The sequence below is a fragment of the Leptodactylus fuscus genome, chromosome 1 (genome assembly GCF_031893055.1).
Source record: "Leptodactylus fuscus isolate aLepFus1 chromosome 1, aLepFus1.hap2, whole genome shotgun sequence".
Classification (NCBI taxonomy): domain Eukaryota; kingdom Metazoa; phylum Chordata; class Amphibia; order Anura; family Leptodactylidae; genus Leptodactylus; species Leptodactylus fuscus.
Genome location: NC_134265.1, coordinates 343,435,015 through 343,461,310, shown reverse-complemented (window position 1 = coordinate 343,461,310; position 26,296 = coordinate 343,435,015). Strand labels below are relative to the sequence as shown.

Here is a 26,296-nt window from a genome sequence, read left to right as displayed (position 1 = left end):
CTTGTGAATCTAGCTTCAGTTACCCATAGGAACCAATCACAACTTAACTTTCATTTTGAATTCTGCTCCTGAAAAACAATAACTGCATTTTTATTTGGTTGCTATGGGAAAAATATGCAAATCTATTCTCCAGGATGTAATTAGGAGAGCAGTGCCTCTGTATGCCGCCCTCTAGGGGCAGCCCCCTTAACATAGAGGGCAGCAAACAGAGACACTGTTCTCCTAATTACATCCTGGAGAACAGATTTGCATATTTTTCCCATAATCCCCCAGTGGAGCAGAAATGGTTTCTAAGTCTCCATTCGCCTGTGAATGTGCACACTCTCCCTAAGGAGTGTTATTATCCCCTAATCTTGGTTGCTATAAGCAACTTAGGGTATGTTCAATTTAGGGTATGTTTTTTGAGGGTTTTTTTTAAGTTGAATCCGCCTCAAATCCACCTCAAAAAATGTCTCCCGTTAAAAGGGAGTCAGTAGCAGTTTTTTTTTTGTTTGTTTGTTTTTTATCAGCTACAGGGAAAAATAAGAGATGTGACCTATCTTCAGATGGATTCCGCCTTCAAAAAATCATTAGAAATGAATTGGAGGCGGAAAAAACACCTCAAAAACAGACTGCATTCACGTGTGGAAACCGCGTCAGATTCAGCGCTGAAAAATAAAGCCTCCTATTGACTACAATGGGTTCCTTTTTCTGCTAAGGATTCCACAGCAAATTCAGCGCCATTTCCCTCTGTGTGAATGCACCCTTAAAGGGGTATTCCCATGTACATAATCATATCTATATTTGTAGATAATTAAAAGTTAAACATTTTTGCAAATATAAGTAATTAAAAATTCTGCAAAGTGTTAAAGATTTTCTCTAACCATTTTAGTGGTGACAGTCTGTTTTCTTGATCAGTCGCCAATGGATAGGACCACTAATGCAGAAACTTTCTATGGTCTGGGACTTGTCAGGAACCCAGCTATGATTTTCTTATTGTAGCCGGGTTATCAGGCCGGGACACTACATGTATCAGAAGATATCCCGGCCACAATAAAGAAATCATAGCTTATTTTCTGACCTTAGAAAATTTCTGCATTGGTGGTCGTATCCACTGGCAACCGATCAAGACAACAGACTGTGACCACTAAGAAACTTAGAGAAAATCTTTAAAACTCTGCAGAATTTTTAATTACTTACATTTGCAAAAATGTTTAACTTTTAATTATCTGCAAATTTAAAAATAATTATGTAGATGGAAATAACCCTTTAAAGTGAAGTCTCCAGGTCCATACAGTGTGCTGGATTAGGCCCCGTTCACACGGGGCAAGAGGGGGCAGATATTGGTGCGGAATCCACATCATAATCCGCCCCCTCACAATAGCGGTCTATGTAGACCGCTAGAGCTCTTTTTTTTAGGCGACTGCTTTAACTGCAGCGTGCCCCTTGCGGCAGCACACTCCGGACTAGGCCCATTCATTTGGGCCTATGCTGGACTGGAGTGCTGCGACTGTGTTTGGCCTTGTTCTGACCCGACTTCCCACCTTTAAAAAGCTGCATGAAAAACTGCAACAAATACCACATTAAAAAATTAATTAAAAAACGCGGCAAAAAACGCATCATGTAAAAATGCATCATGTAAAAACCATTCATTGGGCCTAGTCTGGAGCGGAGTGCGCGGCTGGATGCCGCTGCAATGCACTGACTTTTAGTCATGGCTTCCCAGTTTTTGGTCTGGAACCTGAGGCGGCCTCCGCCTCAGATTCCGGACCAAAAAACCCCATATGAACTTACCCTTAAAGTGCACCTATTTAATGATTGCTCACATGGAGCTTTTGCAACTTTTTTGTACTTTTAAAAAAAAGTGCAAGTTAATAAATACGGTATGAAAAGAAACGCCACTCCACTAATAGTATAATAAATTATATCTGCAGAACCTTTTCTTCTGTTTGAGCACCTACAAACATGATGGATGAAAGTTTCTGTAATGTTTTTTACATTAGAGTGAATGGGAATCAACACAGACAGCGGAGGCTCCATCTGCATTAGTCACTCAATCATTGTTAAAGGCCATTGCCATCATACTACGATGATATGTGAATACATCCTTAACCCTTTCCCAACATTAACCGTAATAGTAATATACAGCGGAAACCCAGTGGTAATGCCCACAATCAGTGCCTGCTCTGACTATGGGCATTATCCTCCCCTGCACCTCAATCAAAACTGACAGACGTGCCATTTTCCCAGCACTGCTTTAGCTCCGCCATTTTGGGGCGAAAGTCGGGGCTGATTTACGCAACCTGTAATAGAAGTGCCACAATTTTACAAGACATTGCAATGTATTAGCATTGCAATGCTTTGTATTAGTGATCAGACCCCCTGGGGTTCATGACCCCTAGGAGGTCTAGAAATTACAGTAAAAAAAAGTGTAAAAAAACTAAAACTGCAGATCACACCCTATCCCTAGAAGACATACACTCACCGGCCACTTTATTAGGTACACCTGTCCAACTGCTCGTTAACACTTAATTTCTAATCAGCCAATCACATGGCGGCAACTCAGTGCATCTAGGCATGTAGACATGGTCAAGACAATCTCCTGCAGTTCAAACCGAGCATCAGTATGGGGAAGAAAGGTGATTTGAGTGCCTTTGAACGTGGCATGGTTGTCGGTGCCAGAAGGGCTGGTCTGAGTATTTCAGAAACTGCTGATCTACTGGGATTTTCACGCACAACCATCTCTAGGGTTTACAGAGAATGGTCCGAAAAAGAAAAAACATCCAGTGAGCGGCAGTTCTGTGGGCGGAAATGCGTTGTTGATGCCAGAGGTCAGAGGAGAATGGCCAGACTGGTTCAAGCTGATAGAAAGGCAACAGTGACTCAAATAGCCACCCGTTACAACCAAGGTAGCCAGAAGAGCATCTCTGAACGCCGCACAGTACGTCCAACTTTGAGGCTACAGATGGGCTACAGCAGCAGAAGACCACACCGGGTGCCACTCCTTTCAGCTAAGAACAGGAAACTGAGGCTACAATTTGCACAAGCTCATCGAAATTGGACAATTGAAGATTGGAAAAACGTTGCCTGGTCTGATGAGTCTCGATTTCTGCTGCGACATTCGGATGGTAGAGTCAGAATTTGGCGTCAACAACATGAAAGCATGGATCCATCCTGCCTTGTATCAACGGTTCAGGCTGGTGGTGGTGGTGTCATGGTGTGGGGAATATTTTCTTGGCACTCTTTGGGCCCCTTGGTACCAATTGAGCATCGTTGCAACGCCAAAGCCTACCTGAGTATTGTTGCTGACCATGTCCATCCCTTTATGACCACAATGTACCCAACATCTGATGACTACTTTCAGCAGGATAATGCGCCATGTCATAAAGCTGGAATCATCTCAGACTGGTTTCTTGAACATGACAATGAGTTCACTGTACTCCAATGGCCTCCACAGTCACCAGATCTCAATCCAATAGAGCATCTTTGGGATGTGGTGGAACGGGAGATTCGCATCATGGATGTGCAGCCGACAAATCTGCGGCAACTGTGTGATGCCATCATGTCAATATGGACCAAAATCTCTGAGGAATGCTTCCAGCACCTTGTTGAATCTATGCCACGAAGAATTGAGGCAGTTCTGAAGGCAAAAGGGGGTCCAACCCGTTACTAGCATGGTGTACCTAATAAAGTGACCGGTGAGTGTATACAAGTACATAAATAAAGTGAAACACATTACACATTAGCGAAAACACCCAGTCTACAAACTTATAAAAATATTTTTCCCATATGATGAATGCTGTAGTGGAAAAAAAATCAATAGAGCCCAATCGCCATAAAAATTTGGACAAAAAGAGATTAAAGCATAAGGGGCCACACGGTGGCTTGGTGGTTAGCACAGCAGCCTTGCAGCGCTGGAGTCCTGGTGTTCAAATCCCGCCAAGGGCAAAAAACCATCTGCGAGGAGTTTGTATGTTCTCCCCGTGTTTGCATGGATTTCCATCCCATATTCCAAAAAAGACATACTGATAGTGAAAAATGTACATTGTGAGCTCTATGTGGGGCTCACAATCTACATTTAAAAAAAAAAAAAAAAAAAAAAGAGATCAAAGCATAAACATGCTTCAAATTGGTGTAAATACAAAGTATATCTGGCATCACAAAAAAACATTTAATCCATCTTCATACACAGAAATATAAAAAAGTTCAGTGTCAGTCAGTGTGACTCAAAAAAATGTGTTTTTTTGCAATATTTTAGATATTTTGAAGGCGTTAAAATGATATATATATATATATATATATATATATATATATATATATATATTATATACACACACATTTGGTGTCCCTGGAATTGTACTGACAAGGGTTGAGCCGATCTTGAAATTTCAGGATCGTTTTTAAAATCCGATTTCCGATCATTTTCCATTCGAACCCGATCCTAATCCCAATTCCGATCCCAATGCAAGTCAATGGGATTTTTTTTTAATAATCGAAGATCTGATATTAAAAACGATCCTATTCAATACACAGCATGTAGTCCAAAAATTGAAACAATTGAAACCATTTTTGGACTCCACGCTGTGTAGTGATTAAAAAAAAAATCCCCCTGGTGTCCACTTATCTGCACAGATCCGCTGCCGCTCTCAGTTCTTCTTGGTCCGGTCCGGTCTTGGTCTCTATTTCACAGGACTTCAGAGCGTTGCCACCTCCCTAGGCTAGTGTTAGAGATGATGGGTGTAGGCGGTGCTTGTTGTGGCTTAGGAGAGTGTGGGAAGGGAGACATCTCCCCTCCCAGCACCCGCCCACACTCTCCTAAGCCACAAGCCCCGCATCTCTATAATACTAGTCTAGGGAGGCAGGGGGGGTGCAGGGCGCTCTGAAAGCATGTGAAGGAGAGAGGACTGGCAGCGGCAGCACTTCTGTGCAGGTAAGTTGAGCGAAGTTCGCGAGTAGATAGATATTACTGTACATTGACTTGTCTAGTAGATAGACAAGTCAATGTACAGTAGTATCTATCTACTCGCAAACTTTCCTCGTCGTCCTTACAGCAGCGCAGCACACAGTGACTTACCATGGCCTGCCACTCTTCTGCTTCGTCCCTGTTTTACCGTATATTCAGCTGAGTATATGGTAAAACAGGGACGAAGGAATGAATGGACACAGCCGGCACACTGGGGGTTAAGTGGCCGGCCGCTTTCATTCATTCCTATGGGTGCTAAGCTTTTCCCACAATGATTGGCCAGTAGCCAAGCATTGTGGGAAATACCCTCTGATCTCGATCCCACCCGAAAAGATCGAGATCGGAATTCCAATTGTGATCGTGAAATTTACTCGGTAGCCGATCGCTCAACCCTAGTACTGGCCCATAGACTACAGGTGACATGTAATTTTGGCTGCACAGTGAACACCTTCATAATAAAAACACAGTTTTCTCCAATTCTACCCCATTCCGAACAGGGTGTGCCTCATTTAGGAGCAGGCCTGCACCTTGTCATATATGAGGCATACCCTCCGCCACCTCTGGGGCTATGAAGACTGGTGTGAGTAACGCCAGTCTTCATAAATAGTGGAAACAATTCTAATAGCATTACATATAAGAGAATTAGCACAGCTCTTTAAAGTGACTAGAAGCTTCTGTACTGCTGAATTTTAGGACACTTATAGCGAAAAATTTTGATTACCTTTACAGCAAGACGATCTTTAGTTGAATCTTCCCCAGATCCTATGTATAACTCTGTTTTCCCTGCAAACTGCTGAACCTCGTTGCACAGTACAATATCACTGTACTGCTTCAAATTTTGAAGATTCTGCAAAGGCAATATAAAATGAAAGAAATGTGTATCATTAAATATGAATAAATCCCTTCCAGATCATCCTGCACAATAACATAATGATTAACTAATTAATACTATTATAAAGGTGATGATACTCTTATTTGCATCCTGTCCCCGTCTACTGGAGTTATAGTTCTCTGTAAGTGAAACAGATTAATTTCAGTTGCATATTATTGCTGGCAATGAGGTTTGGCTGCTATAATGATATCCAGCTGAAATGAATCACTTATACACAGAAGTGAAACCCCATTACCCATGAAGTGGACGTGGATATAACCGCTTTCCACAGTTAGATTCCGTAAAACGAACCCTCCACTGTTCACGCTCCTGCACTACCCCACAGGATATGATACTGTATTGGACTGTACAGTGGCGTAACTAGAAATGGTGGGGCCCTGTGGCGAACCTTTGACATGGGCTCCCCCCCAAAGACCCTGACCAACCGTTCCCCCCCCCCCCGCATTCCTGCAGACGTTGGCCCCTGTACACAGTATTATGCCCCATAGTGGCCCCTGCACACAGTGCTATGTACTGTAAAGCATAATACTGTAATAAGTTTGCTGCCTGGGGAAGAAGAGGTTACAATGCCACATTCAGTGTCAGTGAAAGGCATTCTCATAGTTCTCCATTAAAACACTCTTGACAGACCCTTTGGCACTTTAACACTTGTAACCCCTTCTTCCCCAGGCAGCAAACTTATTATAATTTGGAAAGGAAAAAGAGAGGCAGCATAGTACTGTGTGCTGTACAGCCTGCCCTGCATGCATGGGTTAACCTCACCAGTCTCTACTCACTCTTTAGAAGTCCTCAGCACTGCTGCACTGCTCACGCTATAAAATGAATCCCCCGCACAGCTTCATCTTCTTCCTGCAGGATGTCTCCGCCCCCTCCCCCATTGTTAGGATACACGCTGAGGCTCTCCCCTGCTTGGAACCCAACACCTTAGGTGGCCTCGGACCTCAAAAAGTAAAATTTCTTTTTTATTTCTTTTTTTTGGCATACTAACTAGTGAGGGGGCCTGTGCTCCCTAAGGTGACGGACCCTGTGGCAGCTGCTACCACTGCTACCGTGGTAGTTACGCCCCTGGGAGTGTAACTTTATATGTCCAGGCACCATCTGCACATTAAAGGACATGACTGGTGATGGCTCATATACTTTTATTTATGTATAATGAAAGTAACTTCTATCATATAAACGTCTTCTCCACATCCGATGCCGTCCCTGCTACCTCCTGTATCACCCCCTCTACCTTATAGATTGTAAGTTCTTATGAGCAGGGCTCTCAGTCCCATTGTATGAATTGATTTATTACTTTGTAATGTCTCTTTCTGTCTTTATTTGAACCATACAATTTGTAAAGTGTTGTGGAATAGGCTGGCACTATACAAATAAAATGTATTATTATTGTTATCCCAGGTAAAATCTGTGTTACTACCCTAAGGCCAGGGCCCCACGGGACGGAAACACCACAATTTTCCCACAGCGGAGACGCTGCGGGAAAAATCGCAACGTTTTACAGTAAGAGCAAAGTGGATGGGATTATAGCGAATCCCATACTTATTTTGAGGTAAAAACCGTGGTGCAGACACGCCACGTTTTTGGAAATCGCAGCATGTCAGTTATATCTACAGAAACGCCGGCAGTTTCCCCATAGATATAATTGTGACAGTTAGTCCACAGAAGAAAACTCCATAAACTTTCTGTCTAAAGCGCTCTGGGAAGAACCGCGATGTGTTGTCACCACGTTTTTCCCATAGTGCTTTTTGGCTGTCCCGTGGAGCCTTAGCCTAAGGCCTCGTTCACATCTGCGTTTGTATTCCATCTGGGGGAGTCTGCATGAGGACCCCCCGAACAGAATACCGAATGCAACTGCAAGCAGTGGCCAGTGAAAGCACAAGGACCCCATAGACTCCGTAGGGATCATGCGGACAGGGAAGTAGTTCACAATCTACTTTCCTGTCCGCATGATTCATGCGGGCAGCACGCGGCAAGCACACAGACCCTATTATAGTCTATGGGGTCCATGTGATTTTACTGAACACCCACTGCAGTTACGTTCGGTTTTCCATTCGGGGGGGGTCCCCATGCAGACTCCCCAAACAGATGTGAACGCAGATGTGAACAAAGGGTAAGAGTGCTATTAGGTTAATGCCAAACAATGTATCTGAGGTGGCTATAGCTGCATCCAGTCTCCAGGGCAACAATGCTTTCACTTCTCAGTCAGTGAAACGGCGACTAATATCACAGATGAAACTAAGAAATGCTTCACTTAAACTGGGTTTACACAGCCTTTTATTACTGAAAACTTGCAAGTTTTTAACTGCAGTAATGAATAGCACATGTTCGGCTACATTCATATGTGTGGTGGAGTCTTCATTCTGTCACAGTGACACACTGATTAATTCCAGGCTTTTTTTTCATTACTGACTGTAAGGGGGTGACATACTATGTACCTGGATGTAGTTATAACTGCACTCAGTTCAGGGGCCACAGGTTACATCACAAGGAAGTGACACTGATGAATTCCAGACTATTTATCCTTACTGACCTTGTTAGCAGCAAAGCTTCACAGTCAGTAATGAGAAATAGGTTGAAATTCATCAGTGCATATCTCCCAACTGTCCCGATTTCCGCGGGACATTCACGATTTTGGTGACGTGTCCCGCGGTCCCGGTTGGAGGGAGGTATGTCCCGATTTCAACTCAGATCTGCGTCTGGAGGACTCAGATCTCAGTTGAATACATACGCGACTAAAGCAAGGAGCTGAGTATAGGGATACAGTTGTTTTTCCCTCTGGAGTAAAGTAAGGGTTCCAACCCGTAGCTTGGCATCAAAGGAGAACTTCACACTCAAATGTTGCTTCAATCACCAAAGTGGCAGCATTTCACTCTTGCCTTCGGCAACTTCCCAGCAGCTGTATCTCTTTTTCTTTGCAAAGAACCGGAGGGTTATTGCGGGCCTGGATCGGCATACAGTGGAGATTCAGTTCACTTACCACACTTAGGCACACGCTCCAGCATACTCAACTGTTTTCCACTCCCCAGAAATACCAGAGTCTGAAGAAGGTCTTTCTGACCAAAAACGTTCATGTATCTGTGCTCTACAAATTAAAACACTTTGGTGATTGAAGCAACATTTGAGTGTAAAGCACGGAGCTGTCACAGCTCAGCTCCTTGCTTTGCCGTTGCACTCTGGCTAGTGGCTGTGTAGACGCGATGCGATGACGTCACATCGCGCCTACAACTTTGTTAACGAGACTGCAGAGAGAGCGGCAAGGGAGCGAGGAAAAGGTGAGTTTAAGTAGTTTTTGTGTGTACACATTGAAGTGGAACATGAAACTGGGGGCAGATGAAGGAGGGGATGGTATGACACTGGGGGCAGAGATGTGGGGACATGAATCTGAGGGCAGAGATGGAGGGGACATGATTCTGGGGGCAGAGATGGAGGGGACATGAATCTGGGGCAGAGATGTGGGGACATGAATCTGGGGGAAGAGATGGGGGCATTAATCTGGGGGCAGAGATGTGGGAACATGAATCTGGGGGCAGAGATGTGGGGACATGAATCTGGGGGCAGAGATGGGGGGATATGAAACTGGGGCGGAGATGGAGGGGACATGAAACTGGAGGCAGAGATGGAGGGGGGAAATAAAACTGGGGGCAGATGAAGGGTGTATATGAAACTGGGGGAGAGATAGAGGGGGGGACATATAATTTACAGGTGACTGTAGGAGGATTATACTGTGTGGGGGCACATGGAAAATGAATGAGAATGGGCGGAGTCAACATAAAAGTTGGTGGGGCTAAATTCGCCCTAAATTTTGTCCCTCTTTCAGTTCTTCAAAAGTTGGGAGGTATGTCAGTGTGTTACTTATAAGGAAAAGTACCTGTGGCCCCTGAATTGCACTGCACAAGCGTGCCCATGTTACTGCTGATGGCTCAATCACAGACCTCAATGGTGTTAGAGTTAAGTCCTCCATCTTTGTATTTTGGCAGCCATCTTGTACTCTTTCACATATAAACAGATTTTTCTGCTTAAGTCAAGGAGGCCCTTTGTTAGACTTTAAGGAATGTGATAATGAACGTTAATGCATAGGTTGCTAATCCTTATCTCTCAAGGGCCTCATTTTGAGAAGATGCAGCTGACTTTGTATATCTCCTACCTCCTTTACATGATGTATGGACACATAACCAACAAAAGTATTAATTTTATGGTATCTGGGTACTCTGTCATATTTTATGGTATATGAAGGTCACTTAGAGTGTATAGACACAGGGTCTATGGAACGTGTCATCTTATCTCTTTTGCCATGATATATACATATAGACAGTCTGGGATGTTAGCTCACACATAAGTATTTTGAATCCTTCTTTGTTTCATGGGAAAGTCCATCCCAGTGTGGAAAGCTATAATGAGATGCAGATTATATCAGGCCTCAGCCAATAGCCATGTGCCAGGCTTTTCTTATATCTCTATAACCAATCATGTTGTACTGATTAGAATAGCCAAGCCAGCTCTTTGTCTGTAATGTATTTAAACTACCTTTTTCTTATAATAAAATCAGAACTCTTTTGATACACTACCATCTTGTGTCTTTAATCAGTTCTCCAGGCTTAAAGAAGATGGCTGCAGTCCATCTAGGCCTGTTAATTAATTATCTAATTAGGACCTCTACAACATACGGAGGGATCCATATGTCCCTAACAAATCTGGCGTCCCTGGGTGGGCTTGAGAGATAAGGAGAAGGTTTGCTGATCTCCCGGACAACCAGTGATTACAGAAGTTCCTGGAACCGCAGATCTAAAAAGTCAGCAGCTGCAAGGTAAGAGCTTTTATCTTACCAATTTGATCTGTGTTTCTAAGGACTTTGTTTTCCTGTCCGAGTGTGAGGTAAACACATATGTTCCTTATATAAATATCTCAAGCTTTTTGCAAGAACCTAAGAGCAGTATGTTGTATGAGTGTTAAGAAGATGGAAACTTGGGCTGAAATTGTTCTGCTGACTTGTTGTGGTTGTGCATTCATTGTATTTCTCATTTGTGTTCTGTGGAAAGTAAGTAGTCACGTGACAAAAGGACATAGTGATCCCTAAAAACCCTCCATCTGACCTTAATTAGTCACTTTTGATTTAGATACAGTAGTATCTTGGAAAAAAGGGCAGGAAAAAGGCAGAGGGATCTTAAAAGTCACTTTTGATTTAGATACAGTATGTATAGTGTGCTGTATCTTGGAAAAAAGGACAGGAAGGGAAGGGGGGAATCCTCTAAACTGATCTTTAAAGTCTCCATTGAATAAGATACAGTATATGTTGTACTGAGGAAGTCTTATAGGAATTTGGGGCAGGATAAGACAGTGGGAAGGAGGAGAGAAGAGAATTCACACAGAACAGAATGAGAGGGATACAGAGTCAGTCAGTTTGTAAATAAGCTCAAGTGATAGTAGAAGAGATAGAAGTAGAGCTGTGGAGAAAGGCTGTAGCAAATTGTTGAAGTCAGAATGTGGTTGTAATGGACTTCTGAATAGTAGTCATTGGTCAGGAACTGGCTCCACTCATGGATAGTTGGATAAAATTAAGTAAGGATGGTTTCAGAAATAAGGTATTAAGTGTTTGTATATTTTCCTTAGTATAAGGGACTGTATAGTGAGCACCCACTCACAGTCCAGCTGAAGGGTCAATGTGGTCTGCATTGTGTTGTTAGCAGCTATATATGAGTGGTAACTAGATAAAGATATAGGGAGAGTCCGCTGAAGTATATTGTGGCAGACTACTCACCAAGGTAGTAGATTCTGGGTGAAATCAGGTCTATAATGCTTTGAAAAACACCATGATTGTTGAAGCATTTATGCAAGGAAAAAGAATGTCTGGAAAGATCAGAAACTCTTATGTGTCTCCTCCCCCCACCTCCTATTGTTCTCGGTATATCCACAGCAGAGGTATATAGTATATACGGGTTTGGTAGAAATCAGCAAGAAGGGGGAGAGGAAGGGGAGACAGCAGGTGGCTAAGTTGTCAGCTATAAGTGAGATTGTAACAATGTAACACCATTGGTATAATGTATGGAAAATTATGAATATATGGTTTAATAATTTGTAACTGTATAGGGTAAGCTGTTTTTCGCAATGTATGGATTGATCTTTAAAGGACTTGTGTAAGGTTATTGTGATGTGTTACAGTGGTAAAAACTTTGATTGGAATCTTGTAAAGGAAAGTGTTAAAAAGTTTGGCCCTCAAGGCAAATCTCAGATATAGTGTAAGAGGTTCTGAGCATTTGTGGTAATTAGATGAGTGAGTCATATTTAATGTCTTTAGAATTGGATTAATGGCATAAATTTTAGATAATCATTATTATGTTTATTTTTCAGTGATACACACATTGATAAGAAGACGAAGCCATCTAATGACATGTTTTGTTTATTTTTTTCTTCAATATTCAGCTGTGCAGGAATTATAACTAACTCTGTGATTATTTGTAGGAAAAGAGACAATAAGTGATCACTGTACAAAATATATGAAAATTGACAAGTTCTCTATGATTCAATGGATGTGTGTTGTCTGGAGCTCCAGTGTGACGTTTGCATGTATGTATGGAAGTGAATGGGACCATATGTGTTACATGTATTTGCTATATGCACATGCTCTGTTTGCCTATGTCTGTATTGTTACATTTTCAGTCTCCACAGGTAACCCCATAGAGGGTGGTGACAAGTAGATATGAGTTCCTTTCCATCGTTGAATATATATATATATATATATATATATATATATATATATATATATATATCTTCTGGTGAATATGAGATGTACTTAATATAACATGTACATGTATTCAGTGTTTATTGGTGCTTGTGTGTATCAAGTATATCACATAGGCTTTATACTGGTAATATAAATATTGGTTATGGGTTTATACTATAAATCTATGAATGTTAACAATCAGGAATTATTTTGAGAAAAAAAGTTGAATCTAATACTTGTACAATGTTATTGGTCATTGTTATTCAGATGATCCTTCTGGTATGGGATCAGGTAATACATGTGAACTTTCTTACCACAAGGGGCACAGAACACCCCTAACATGTACACGCAGGTAAAGATAAATTGAAGTTCTGCAAAACTAAAGTGGTGTTTCTGGAACATTATTTGTGATAAGGTGCTAGATAGCTGTCTAAGTAAATCAGAAGTCACTCACATATCTGCTCTGTAATGTTCTTTGTGTGTACTTCTGATGTGATCCTTTGTTCAGTGTTTCTGCCTTGTCTGCTAATGAGATTATATGAATGTGTCTCTGTTCCATTAGGAAGTGTGCCCTGGAGCTTGCTGAATTCTGTAGTCCTACGCACACACAGAAGTCAGAGGGAGGGGGGCAACAGCCATGTGGGCTGTAAAGCTTGCTTGCAGGAGAGGCAGGGGTCGTATATCTTGTATTGCAGACAGAGATAACAGTGGCTGCTGTGATGGTTCCTCATGTAACCTTTCCACCCTGCTCTACAAGTCACTTCTAACTGGTTAACTATTAGGCCCTGAGTTGTTTGTGTAAACTTATTTGTTTTCTAGCACACCCCATCCTGTTTACTACTGTTTGTAGTGTTAACAATAGGTTCAAGGGGGGAGTAACTGAAATATACAAGTATTTTCTGCTGACAATATAGAATAGAACAACATGATTGTATGTTACAAGAGATTGTTAGTTATTTGAATGATGAATCTATTGTTAACTTTGACTTTTTGAGTTCTTTTATTTTAGATGATTCTCGATTTGGGAATGATGGTGGATTCTGCACCAGATATGTCATGGTCACTGAATATGAGGTAAACCAAGGGTAAAACCAAGCACAAGTAGAACCATTATGGAACTGTATGGGTCTCAGCTCATGAAGCTGAACTAGAAGCCATCACTGAGACAGGGTACAAGGCCTGAGGGTAGGTGTTTGATATAGTGGGACTATGGTCCAATCTGGAGAGCGAGAGCTTTCTGTAGGGTTAATGTTAAGCCTAAAAGGATTTCCAGGCTGTTCAGATAGTGATGGACCCTGCTGCTGCCCCCACACAGGTGGGTATAGTCAGAAGTTAAGGCACACACCAAGGCTGATATGAAAGAAAGTAGAGGTAACATGTGGGCAGACACTGCCACTAACCCAGCTGCAGAGGCCTAGGGGATATGCTTTACTGATAATTGGTCATTATACTAGGCCCAAACCCGTTTTAGCTCTCTTTTCAGGTTTTACAACACTGAGGCACCAAAATGGTTCAGGAGGAAAGAAGCTTTGGAAATAGCAAGGATCAAAAGAGAATGAATAACTCCTGGTGTCTGGTGGTAAGAGAGTATGTACTGAGAGCATCGTCCCCACTGATGGCATAAGCAGATTATTATTATTAAGTGCACTGTTTAGTAGTAGCCATGTGTGACCTGGTGAGCGGAGGATGGGCAGTGGCAGGATTTAGCATCACTATAGTAAGATATGTGTGAGCCTGCATGACGTGTTAAACACAATATAGTAAGAAGTGAAAAGTTTCTGTGAGCCATGCCCGGAGCCCTTGTACCTGTTCCAGAGATTGCAGGTTAACTATATGATATAACTAGAACTTTAGTAACTACTAAAGGTGAGACGGTATAAGTACGTGCTTGTGTGTATAGTTATTTCTCTTCAGGATGGCCTGGGGCATATCTGGTGAAGAAATCTATCATAAACAGGACTGCAGATAGACAGCTACTAAAGAAGTAGTGTGTCACTTGTATTTGTATTTTCTGTAAGGTACCCTCCTGACAGGAGAATTGGTTTTAGCCCATATCAAACTTACTTTGGGTCAGCCCCTAGGTTAGAGTTGTATTATGGTGTACTGACTGACTATGTGATGTCTTGGAAAAAACATTTGACTAATGTATAGCTTTAAGTTTTCTCCTCCCTCTCAGATTTTAAGTTAGTGGACGGGACCTATTCATTTGAGACAATGGATTGATGGTGATAAAGAGACACATGAGAAAAACCTTGGACCCAAGAGTTGATGGTCCTTCCAAGTGCTGCTGATAACCAGTGTTTCTATGAAGCTTGAAGGAAAACCTAACTGTATCCATGCTTCACATTGCAAGGAAGAATCTACACAAAAAGCGATGAAGATTCTCCTGATGTTACTGTTACAGATGGTCCTGGCAATAAGCCTGCATAGAACATTTGACAATGAGTGGGACAATAAGTTTCTTGAACATCATACGATCTTGAAGGAAGATTTGAATGTGTCAGATTGTAGGATATGTACTCATAGCCCCATATTAGCCTCATTCATGTTATATATAGCTGTTTTCATGACACAACAGGAAATGTTTGAAGTATGTAGTTAAGAAGATACCACCTTATATTTTAGGAATGATACATAGTATCAGCAAGTCCCAGTAATAATCTTATGTTTCTTTTGTTTGTTTAAACTATTACAATACTTATGCAACCGGATGACAAATACAAAACTTGAGAGGCCAGACCCCTAAGAAGGATTTTTTGAGATGAAGGTTGAAATGCAGAAAAACACATGTAGGGAATCTGGGAAATCCAGCAGTGGACATTAGGTCACTGAAGTACTTACATGTTAATTTCTGTATTCAACCATCTCAAAATGGGGGAAATGTTAGAGTTAAGTCCTCCATCTTTGTATTTTAGCAGCCATCTTGTACTCTTTCACATATAAACTGATTTTTCTGCTTAAGTCAAGGAGGCCCTTTGTTAGACTTTAAGGAATGTGATAATGAACGTTAATGCATAGGTTGCTAATCCTTATCTCTCAAGGGCCTCATTTTGAGAAGATGCAGCTGACTTTGTATATCTCTTACCTCCTTTACATGATGTATGGACACATAACCAACAAAAGTATTAATTTTATGGTATCTGGGCACTCTGTCATATTTTATGGTATATGAAGGTCACTTAGAGTGTATAGACACAGGGTCTATGGAACGTGTCATCTTATCTCTTTTGCCATGATATATACATATAGACATAGTCTGGGATGTTAGCTCACACATAAGTATTTTGAATCCTTCTTTGTTTCATGGGAAAGTCCATCCCAGTGTGGAAAGCTATAATGAGATGCAGATTATAATGAGCCTCAGCCAATAGCCATGTGCCAGGCTTGTCTTATATCTCTATAACCAATCATGTTGTACTGATTAGAATAGCCAAGCCAGCTCTTTGTCTGTAATGTATTTAAACTACCTTTTTCTTATAATAAAATCAGAACTCTTTTGATACACTACCATCTTGTGTCTTTAATCAGTTCTCCAGGCTTAAAGAAGATGGCTGCAGTCCATCTAGGCCTGTTAATTAATTATCTAATTAGGACCTCTACAACATACGGAGGGATCCATATGTCCCTAACAATGGTGATCATGGGTGCATGACATCACCAGAAGAGCGCCACATGCTGTGGGCAGGTCCAAAAGAGGTAACAGAAAGTATTAATGTTTTGTTTTTGTTTTGTTTTTTTACCTCCCCTGAGCCTCCACCTATTATGTCCTGAGATCTGAAAACTTACCTTATCAATGTCAGAGATATTAGAGTCTGTTAAAATGGCAAATCTGGTTTGTAAGCACTTAATTTCTTGGTTTCTTGTGTGCTGATTGAGTTCATTATTAGTTCCCACAGCAGCTGTAAAATAATGAGAATATGTTATATACCATTATATGCATTTTCTCTACAAAACCACCTGTACATATAAATTCTTTGGTTATCCTGTAAAATTCTTACACATTCTTAGTAGTAGTTGCTAATTATAACTATCTGTGTCTGTAAAAACAGAGTATTCCCTGACGTCCAGCAGCACAATAATATTTCTTTTTGTTATGTACTGTAGATTATGAGCCCCATATAGGGATCACAATGTACTTTTTTTTTTCCTGTCTGTTTGTCTTTGTAGAATGGGAGGAAATCCACGCAAACACGGGGAGAACATACAAACTCCTTGCAGATGTTGTTCCTGGTGTGAGTTTGAACCCTGGACTCCAGTGCTGCAAGGCTGCAGTGCTAACCACTGAGCCACCCTGTTGCCCTAATAATGGGGTATTTTTGTCCCTATGTGCTGGTAGGACAGGCAGAATATTTAATTTAAATAGTTAATTAAACATTACCCCACCCTATAAAAGGTCAAATGAGACTTCCCCCACGTGATTCTTTATGGTGGGACAGGTGGTGGGAGATCTCTTTTGGCTCTTATTTTACCCTTTTTATTTACCCTTTGGAGTCTTTTTCTTGGTCCTTTTTTCTCTCTTTCTGAGCCTGGTATTGGCTCTTCCTCTGTATGCTTCTCTGTTCATTAGGCCGCATAGCCATCTTCCTAGCTCTGTGCGAACCAGAAGTGAAGTTTCTTTACTTCTGACAGCGTCAGTATCAATGTTCTAGATGCCTGTTTCCGGCTGGACTTCTATTTTTAGTTACATCATCCTGTTAGAAGTGGTATTTTTGTGGGGGGGAGGGGGCAACATGGTGGCTCAGTAGTCAGCACTGCACCCCCGCAGCGCTGGGGCCCTGGGCCCAAATCCCACCAGGAACAACATCTGCAAGGAGTTTGCATGTTCCCCCCGTGTTTATGTGGATCTCCTCCCTTTCTACAAAAGACATAATGATAGGGGAAAAAAAGTGCATTGTGATCCCTATATGGGGCTCACAATCTACATAAAAAAGTGGTGTGTTTTGTTACTGTAAGCGGCTTTATTTTGCATTTTCTTTGCAGAGGGGGTTTGTTGTCTTTTGATGTTAGCTTAGCATATTGTTCTTTAAAAAAATGAAAAAATTGGATTGGATTAAAGGGGTGGTTTGATTTGTTGATTAAGTTACTGAAAGTGATATTTCACCATTCTCAGCTTTCTTTTTTCATCAGGCCTGGTTGGATGTCATTCTAGATTCTTGGGTTCTTCAAGTAATCCAATATGGTTACGCGATCAACTTCATGCAAGACCAATGTAGTAGAATATGAGTGAAATCATATATTGGTATGTGCCCCCTTTAAAATGAATTGTAAAAGATAGAGAAACACCGAGCACACTTTATAGTGTAGATAGTCTATTCACCTTTTTAGATAATTGTAATGAATGTATCAGACCTGGTGGCCTCTCACCTGGTTTGGTTGTGACAGCGTTCACAACTCCGTACTAAGGTGTATATGATACCAGGTATGGGGAGCAGCACGTCTCAAAGGCACCGATTGTGTCAACCGGGGAATCAGCAGAGGAATAGGGCAGGATGGCGCTCACAGGTCCAATAGATTTTATTAATTAGAAGAATTGCTCGCAATTGCGGCCTCAGAACTATAGCCGCACATGCGCAGTTGGCTCTACTAGTGTAAGAGCCGACAGAGGTGACGCTGCTGAAGAAAGTAGGGGAGGATCCAGCAGAAGACAAAGGTGGCGCAGGATGCTGTTCTCGGGCAGCGGTGGGGACGCCCTCATCGCATTTTCAGCGCTGGGGCCCGCCCCCATCGCTGCCAGAGAACTAATTTACATACCGGTAAAAACGATATTACTAAGGAACGGCACAGCGGAGATCCCATCTAAAGGTAGGAGACGAATAGCCTTTCTAAAGGCTATTCCGATGTGTTAGCCAAAGAAAAAAGCTTTTTAATGGTAGAATCCCTTTAACAAAGATGACCATGATCTGTGCCAATGTGAAGCCATCTTGTTTCCTGTTTGGGCCTATTTATACCCATGAGGCAGGTCAGCCATTGCTCAAGTATTGTGACTTGTTCCAGTCTTCTGCTCCTCAGAGCTGTCTTTCCCAGACTGTTCTACTCTTCACTAAATTATCACCTGGCGATCCACACTTAAAGCAGTACCCTGGATTACAACTTTGCTATTCCTAACTGCGCCTGGCTTATTCCATCTGGCTACCAGATTCCAGCCATGTCTACCAGAATCGTAACACCTAATGTCAATTTCTTTGCCTCCAAGCGAGAAATGAGAGAATAATTGCAACAGCACATTTTATCCCTGTTACTCGTCTGACATCTATATTTGAATAGCTATGAAAGTCTTAGGACTCCTGGCAGAAGCTTTATGGCACCTTCATCCCCTCTAGAAAGAAGTTCTTGAGGTATGGAACCGCAGCCCGCTGGGCCTTGGCAAGAGCATCTTCCTGTTCCACAAGACCCATCTTTCCCTCAAATGGTGGGTACATCTGAAAAACGGAAAGTCCACAGCTCAACCTTGTTGGAAACTGTTGACCACCAATGCCTCCATATGGGGTTTGGGAGCCCACTTCGATTATGTACTAGTTCAGGAAATCTGGAAAGGAACATGTCCTCCAACTGATGGGAACTCAGGGTTGTACATCTGGCACACCTCCATTTTTCCCCTCAGCTGAGCGGGAAGGCAGTCAGGATTCATTCAGACAATATGATGAAATCCTTTATATAAACAGGCAGGTACCAAATTTCAACCACTCCGCAGAGTAATAGGGTTGATTTTTGCCTGGGCAGAGGAGAATCTGTTCCATCTATCAGCTGTCCACATCAAGGGGTTGCTCAATACTATAGCAGACCAATTGAGTCTCGGTCTCACTGTTACCAGAGAGTGGTATCTAAATCAAGAGATTTTTTTTTCATCAAATTACCCTGAAGTGGGGTTTCCCAGATGTAGACCTTATGGCAACCAGAATCAATGCCAAGGTGGAGAAGTTCTGTTCCCTTTATCAGGAGGACAATTCCTTGGCAGTGAATATCCTGGCCTTCAAGGAGGTTCAGGCTGACTTACATCTTCCCTCCAGTTTACATGAAACCAAGGGTATTGACGAAAATTAGACAGGACAAAACGACAGTAAAGCAATTTCCCCTGACTATAGAAATGCCCCAAGGTTTTCGGAGGACAGATTTTGCAGGAATTACATTCAGGTGCCATATTGCATTTGCAGAGCCCCTTCATTTTGGAAACTGTGCCCCTCAAAGGGTATTAGTGATCATTTTGATCCCAAAGATGCAAAAAAAAAATAAAATACACAGCAGATGGTAAAAAATGAAAATAGACATTTTTCCAGATGGGTCATTTCAGTGCCCAATAGGTCATGCCCATACCATGGTGTTGTAAAAAGTCAGCTCTCCAGTTATTATGCTCCGTTTCCTGATTTTGGAAACACCCTGCACGTGGCCCTAATCTTTTTCCTAGCTATACGGAAAGGTTCAAACATGAAGACGCACCATGTGCATTTGAGGCCTAATTTGGTGTTTTACACTATATTGGTGACCCGCTATTTTAGAAACTTCTCCCTTCAAGAAATGTATCAAGGTGCATAGCGAGCATTTTTACCCCTTGAGTATTGCATTATTTTAATTTATAGAAATAAATGTGCAGTGGAAAGTTAAAATTGCAATTTTTCCAGACATATACCCTTATAGTGCCCAATATGTTAAGTTCAGCATGTATTAGTAGAGAAAAAGTCTAAAAACTGTTAAGAGTGTTTGTCTCTGACACAAGCTGAGTACGACATATTGTCCACTGAAATTATGTATTTCTGGACAAAAAATATATTTTCACTTTGAGCATCTGATGGTGATTTCTGGTAAATACACCATCAAATGCAAAACATGGGGGGGGGGGAGGTGTAAAAATGATGATTGTACCCTGGGATACAGAATTTTTCTCTTGATGTGGCCGTATGAGGGCTCACTTTTTGCGGGATGCAAAGTACTTTTTGCGCACCATGCTTCCGCTGTAATAGTATGGCAGTTTGAAAGAAGTCCTTCCTGGCTATTCCATACTATTACGGCGGATGTCAGGAAGGGATTAAGAAGCTGACCCCAGAGTATAATCTGAGTTGACTGTACAGAAAGACAGCATGGTAAACGACACAAAACCCTCACTCACTATTTGTGGTTCTCCGCTCTCAAAAACGTCTTTATTCTTAATAAATACAACACTGTGACTACTGACAGGGCTATCAAGACCAGAAGTACTGTTGCTGAGACTGTTACCATCCATATTCTTTATTGTTAGTACTTGACTGGCTTCTGTACTGTTTTTTCCTGTCATTTTTTTTACTGCACAGACTGATTAATTTAATTATATGATTGGTAACAATTCTGACACTGTGTTTCTTTCTTGTTTTTTTTTACAAATAAGTATTTTTGGAAAAGTCAGCTTTAGGCCGAATTCCCACATGGTGTTGAATCACAGACTCTACACTATCTCCACCATTACTTCAACCAGCTTCTAATGATGTTTTCAGCATCTTATGTACTGCATATGACATCAGCACTGTAAGGTTTCCACCTACCACTGTCTATTGGCTGAGAGGCTATCAGTTGATGTTGATGGTTCTAGGATGCCAGAGTCTGAGTCACACACGTGTCTCTTCTGCTCGAACATGTGGCAGTGGTCATTTTAGTTTGGGATGAATCACCGTTTGTTCAGTTTTGTTAAAAACCAAACTACTTGGAATATTCAGGTCAAATCTAGTTTGTTACAAAGTAGTTCACCCATCTCTAGTGTTAATATATTTGTTGCCTGTAGTTGTCTCCCATATACATATACAGTAGGTTTGTGGTTTCTGTGTACTGCACATGGTATAAAGGCAGGGTCGAACTGGCCTACCGGGGGGGGAATCTGTGAATCCCCCGGTGGGCCCCGTACCTTTAGTGGGCCCTTCCAGACCACCACTGCTTTTTTTAATTGGCAGTGGAGGTGCGGTAAGGCCCCTATGCACTTACCTCTCCACCGCCCCTGGCTGGGGTCCCCCCCCATACGCTGCGCATTACATCATCGCTTATAAGCTAAGCCCCAATACTTACCTGTCTGCTCCTGCTTCATGCTCCGGGCGCATATAACGTCACATCAGTGCGCCTGAAGCAAGAAGGAGCAAAGGAGCATTGGGAAGCAAACAGGTAAGTAATCACTCAATACTGCTATAGAGGGACGAGTGAAGAGGCTACTGTATGGGCCATACAGTGGCCCTTCACTATTTCCCCCCCCCCATACAGTGGCCAAGTCACTTGCCCCCCCCACTCCCCATACAGTGCCCTCTTCACTATTCCCCCCATACACCCCCCCTCATACAGTGGCCCTTCACTATCCCCCCCATACAGTAGCCAAGTCACTCCCCCCCACTCCCCATACAGTGGCCCCTTTACTATTCCCCCCCCCCATACAGTGGCCCCTTCACTGTTCACCTATACTGTATGGGGCCATTATATCGTGGGGGGGGGATCAGTGATGGAAGCCAATATCCTGGGGGACATTAAAGGGGTTGTCCAGGCAAAAATGGACAACCTTTTTAAAGTTTTAATAAGCAGGGGGACAGTGGGAAAAAAAAAAAAAGGATACTCACCTGTCCCTGTTGCTCCGGTGTCCTCCCGCACCTCCCAGTTCTTTTGCTGTGGTAGCATCTTCCGGTGTTGTGCAGAAAACGCTGATTGACCTCAGTGGTCACATGACCACTAAGGCCAATCAGCGAAGGGCCTGAGCATCACTACCTGTGACATCATGGGTCCTTTTCCTGCTGAGGCCTGCTGAGGTCAATCTGCATCTTCAGCACAATGCTGGAAGAGACCCGGGAGAGCAGACGAACTAGGAGACACAGGACGAGAATGGAGCAACTGGTACAAGTGAGTGTTTTGGGTTTTTTTCACTGCCCCCAGCAGATTTAAACTTTAAAAGTTTAGCATGGACAGCCTCTTTAAGGTCAAGACCCCACATTGTGGAAACACAGCTTTTTTTTGTTGCAGATTTGGTTACAGTTTTTTGAGCCAAAGCCAAGAATGGCTACAAAAGTAATACAGTGGGGCAAAAAAGTATTTAGTCAGTCACCAATAGTGCAAGTTCCACCACTTAAAAAGATGAGAGGCGTCTGTAATTTACATCATAGGTAGACCTCAACTATGAGAGACAAAATGAGAAAACAAATCCAGAAAATCACATTGTCTGATTTTGTAAGAATTTATTTGCAAATTATGGTGGAAAATAAGTATTTGGTCAGTAACAAAATTTCATCTCAATACTTTGTTATATATCCTTTGTTGGCAATGACAGAGGTCAAACGTTTTCTGTAAGTCTTCACAAGGTTGGCACACACTGTTGTTGGTATGTTGGCTCATTCCTCCATGCAGATCTCCTCTAGAGCAGTGATGTTTTGGGGCTGTCGCTTGGCAACACGGACTTTCAACTCCCTCCAAAGGTTTTCTATAGGGTTGAGATCTGGAGACTGGCTAGGCCACTCCAGGACCTTGAAATGCTTCTTACAAAGCCACTCCTTCGTTGCCCTGGCGGTGTGCTTTGGATCATTGTCATGTTGAAAGACCCAGCCACGTTTCATCTTCAATGCCCTTGCTGATGGAAGGAGGTTTGCACTCAAAATCTCACGATACATGGCCCCATTCATTCTTTCATGTACCCGGATCAGTCGTCCTGGCCCCTTTGCAGAGAAACAGCCCCAAAGCATGATGTTTCCACCCCCATGCTTTACAGTAGGTATGGTGTTTGATGGATGCAACTCAGTATTCTTTTTCCTCCAAACACGAAAAGTTGTGTTTCTACCAAACAGTTCCAGTTTGGTTTCATCAGACCATAGGACATTCTCCCAATACTCTTCTGGATCATCCAAATGCTCTCTAGCAAACTTCAGATGGGCCCGGACATGTACTGGCTTAAGCAGTGGGACACGTCTGGCACTGCAGGATCTGAGTCCCTGGCGGCGTAGTGTGTTACTGATGGTAGGCTTTGTTACATTGGTCCCAGCTCTCTGCAGTTCATTCACTAGGTCCCCCCGCGTGGTTCTGGGTTTTTTGCTCACCGTTCTTGTGATCATTTTGACCCCACGGGGTGAGATTTTGCGTGGAGCCCCAGATCGAGGGAGATTATCAGTGGTCTTGTATGTCTTCCATTTTCTAATTATTGCTCCCACAGTTGATTTCTTCAATCCAAGCTGGTTGCCTATTGCAGATTCAGTCTTCCCAGCCTGGTGCAGGGCTACAATTTTGTTTCTGGTGTCCTTTGACAGCTATTTGGTCTTCACCATAGTGGAGTTTGGAGTCTGACTGAGGGTGTGCACAGGTGTCTTTTTATACTGATAACAAGTTTAAACAGGTGAGTGGAGGAAAGAGGAGACTCTTAAAGAAGAAGTTACAGGTCTGTGAGAGCCAGAAATCTTGATTGTTTGTAGGTGACCAAATACTTATTTTCCACCATAATTTGCAAATAAATTCTTACAAAATCAGACAATGTAATTTTCTGGATTTGTTTGCTCATTTTGTCTCTCATATTTGAGGTCTACCTATGATGTAAATTACAGACGCCTCTCATCTTTTTAAGTGGTGGAACTTGCACTACTGGTGACTGACTAAATACTTTTTTGCCCCACTGTATATAGATAGTTACATAGTTGCATAGTAGATGAGGTTGGATAAAGACATCAGTCCATCAAGTCCAACCTATAACCCTACAATCCCTACAGTGTTGATCCAGGGGAAGGCAAAAAAAAAAACATGAGGCTCATGGGAAATATATAGGAAGTTCTTAGGCTGCCTTCACACGGAGTAAAGCCAGCGTGTATCACAGCCGTACACGCCGGCATTACAGCAGGGCTGCCGTACACTTCCCATTCATTTCTATGGGAGCCGGCATGCGAGCGCTCCCCATAGAAATGAATGGCCTGCTTCTTTCACTGCGAGCAGTCCCATTGAAGTGAATGGGAAGTGCCGGCGTGTACGGCACGGCATGAGCAGAGCTTGCCGTATACGCCGGCACTTCCCATTCACTTCAATGGGACTGCTCGCAGTGAAAGAAGCAGTCCATTCATTTCTATGGGGAGCGCTCGTATGCCGGCTCCCATAGAAATGAGTGGGAAGTGTACGGCAGCCCTGCTGTAACGCCGGCAGGTACGGCTGTGATACACGCTGGCGTTACTCCGTGTGAATGCAGCCTTATACTTCTGCCTTCTGCTCAATCGACTCCTGGCTTTGGCTCAAAAAACCATAGCAAAATCTGCAACAACAAAAGCCGCATTTCCGTTTTTTTTTTTTTTTGTTTTTTTTTTTTTTTTTAATTAGGCCAGTTGTGCAACACTCAAAAAAAAAAAATTAAAAAAAAAACCCATAGAACTTTCCCTCCTGTCCCCACTGTCACCCAACATGGTTCGGTCCTGCACCTCTGTTGGATTCTTCCAGCAGAAGTTCCCTCTGCCAATCAGCTGCCTAAGGGAAGGGACCTGGGACATCACAGCCAGTGCGGACTTCTGGCAAAAGAAGACAGCAAAGGTTCAGGAGCGGACCATGCTAGGAGGACACCTGAGCATCGGGGAAAGGCGAGTATATTTTTTTGTTTGTTTGTTTATTTTTCCACTTCCCCTGGATTACTAAATATTATATATATATATATATATATATATATTGGACAACCTCTTTAAAGTGTGGGACATTAGTAGATTATATTAAAGGGGTTGTCCAGGGATAATTTTTTATGGTTTATCCTCAGGACAGACCATAAATACCTATCTGTAAGGAGCCGATAGCCGGGCATCAGACCGATCAGCTATATGGAGTCATTTCTGGCACCTGTCCTGTACATAATACGGGTCGGAAGCAGAAAACTCTGACCACTGTATATCAGTTGGCACCTTCACTGTATCTCAGCACATATTGAAGTCAGTGGGAGCTGAGCTGCAGTGAAGCTCCAGGCATCTATACAGTGGATGAAGCTTTCTGCTTCTGGCCTTCTGTTGTGCACAGAACGGGTGCTGGAAATGGCTCCATACAACTGATCTGCAGGGGTTCTGGTGGTGGGTCCCTTGGAAGAATTCCACGGGTGGGCCTTAGACACCTCAGTCTGACCCTGTATAGAGGTGTATCGTATGCATGAGTCTTTATATGTACACATAAGTGGTCAGCTACTTTATGTAGCTTCTGTTATCAGGGCAGACCAAGGAAATGATGTAATGTTAGAACATATGGTAAATACATTATTGGCCACATTTGCTGGGCTGCCAGGAGGGATGTGGAAAAAACAAACAAACTATGCCCTCTATGTAACCTATGTTGTATACTGATGTCATGTTTATATAGCTTTGTCACATCTATATTGTTTGTAAAGTGTTTTTACGTATGAAGTATTGGCGAAGGTTGTATGATACTCCTGTGGTGTATGAAGGACTAGAGTGTGTGAATATGGAAAACAGCACATAGTAAGGTGGCTGTACAGAAACCAAGGAAACGACCGAGGAACCGAAGAAAGGGGTAAAAGACAGATATACTCAAATTAACCCTTTTTCAGTGTGCAACTTAGTGTGATTACAGTTACTATTGTGGGACATGGGAAGAATATGAAAATCTGTCTCCCAAGATGTATATAGGGAGACAGTGCCTCTGTTATGCTGCCCTCTATAGCAAGCAACCCTGAACAACATGCCCAACTTCCCAGAAGTCTTCACTGCATGATGCGAGGTTATAGACGTTATCCCCATATTGTGGGACACTGAAGCATCTGAAAAAGGAATGTGCATATAATTTGCTCCACTTGCCT

The 26,296-nt window shown here is 42.5% G+C and overlaps 2 protein-coding genes across 2 annotated transcripts in view; both read right to left on the bottom strand.

Annotated features, from left to right (window-relative positions):
* LOC142196839 (uncharacterized) overlaps positions 1-21,595 on the bottom strand; it is an 81,631-nt gene extending 60,036 nt beyond the window's left edge. Inside the window, exons 1-2 of the mRNA XM_075267195.1 lie at positions 21,577-21,595; positions 16,339-16,451 (exon numbers count right to left, since the gene is read on the bottom strand). Coding sequence (XP_075123296.1) covers positions 16,339-16,451; positions 21,577-21,595 — 132 coding nt within the window. The remainder of the gene's footprint in view (positions 1-16,338; positions 16,452-21,576) is intronic.
* The window catches only part of LOC142187260 (uncharacterized), a 248,897-nt gene that overhangs the window by 193,173 nt on the left and 29,428 nt on the right, over positions 1-26,296 (bottom strand). The window lies entirely within an intron of this gene.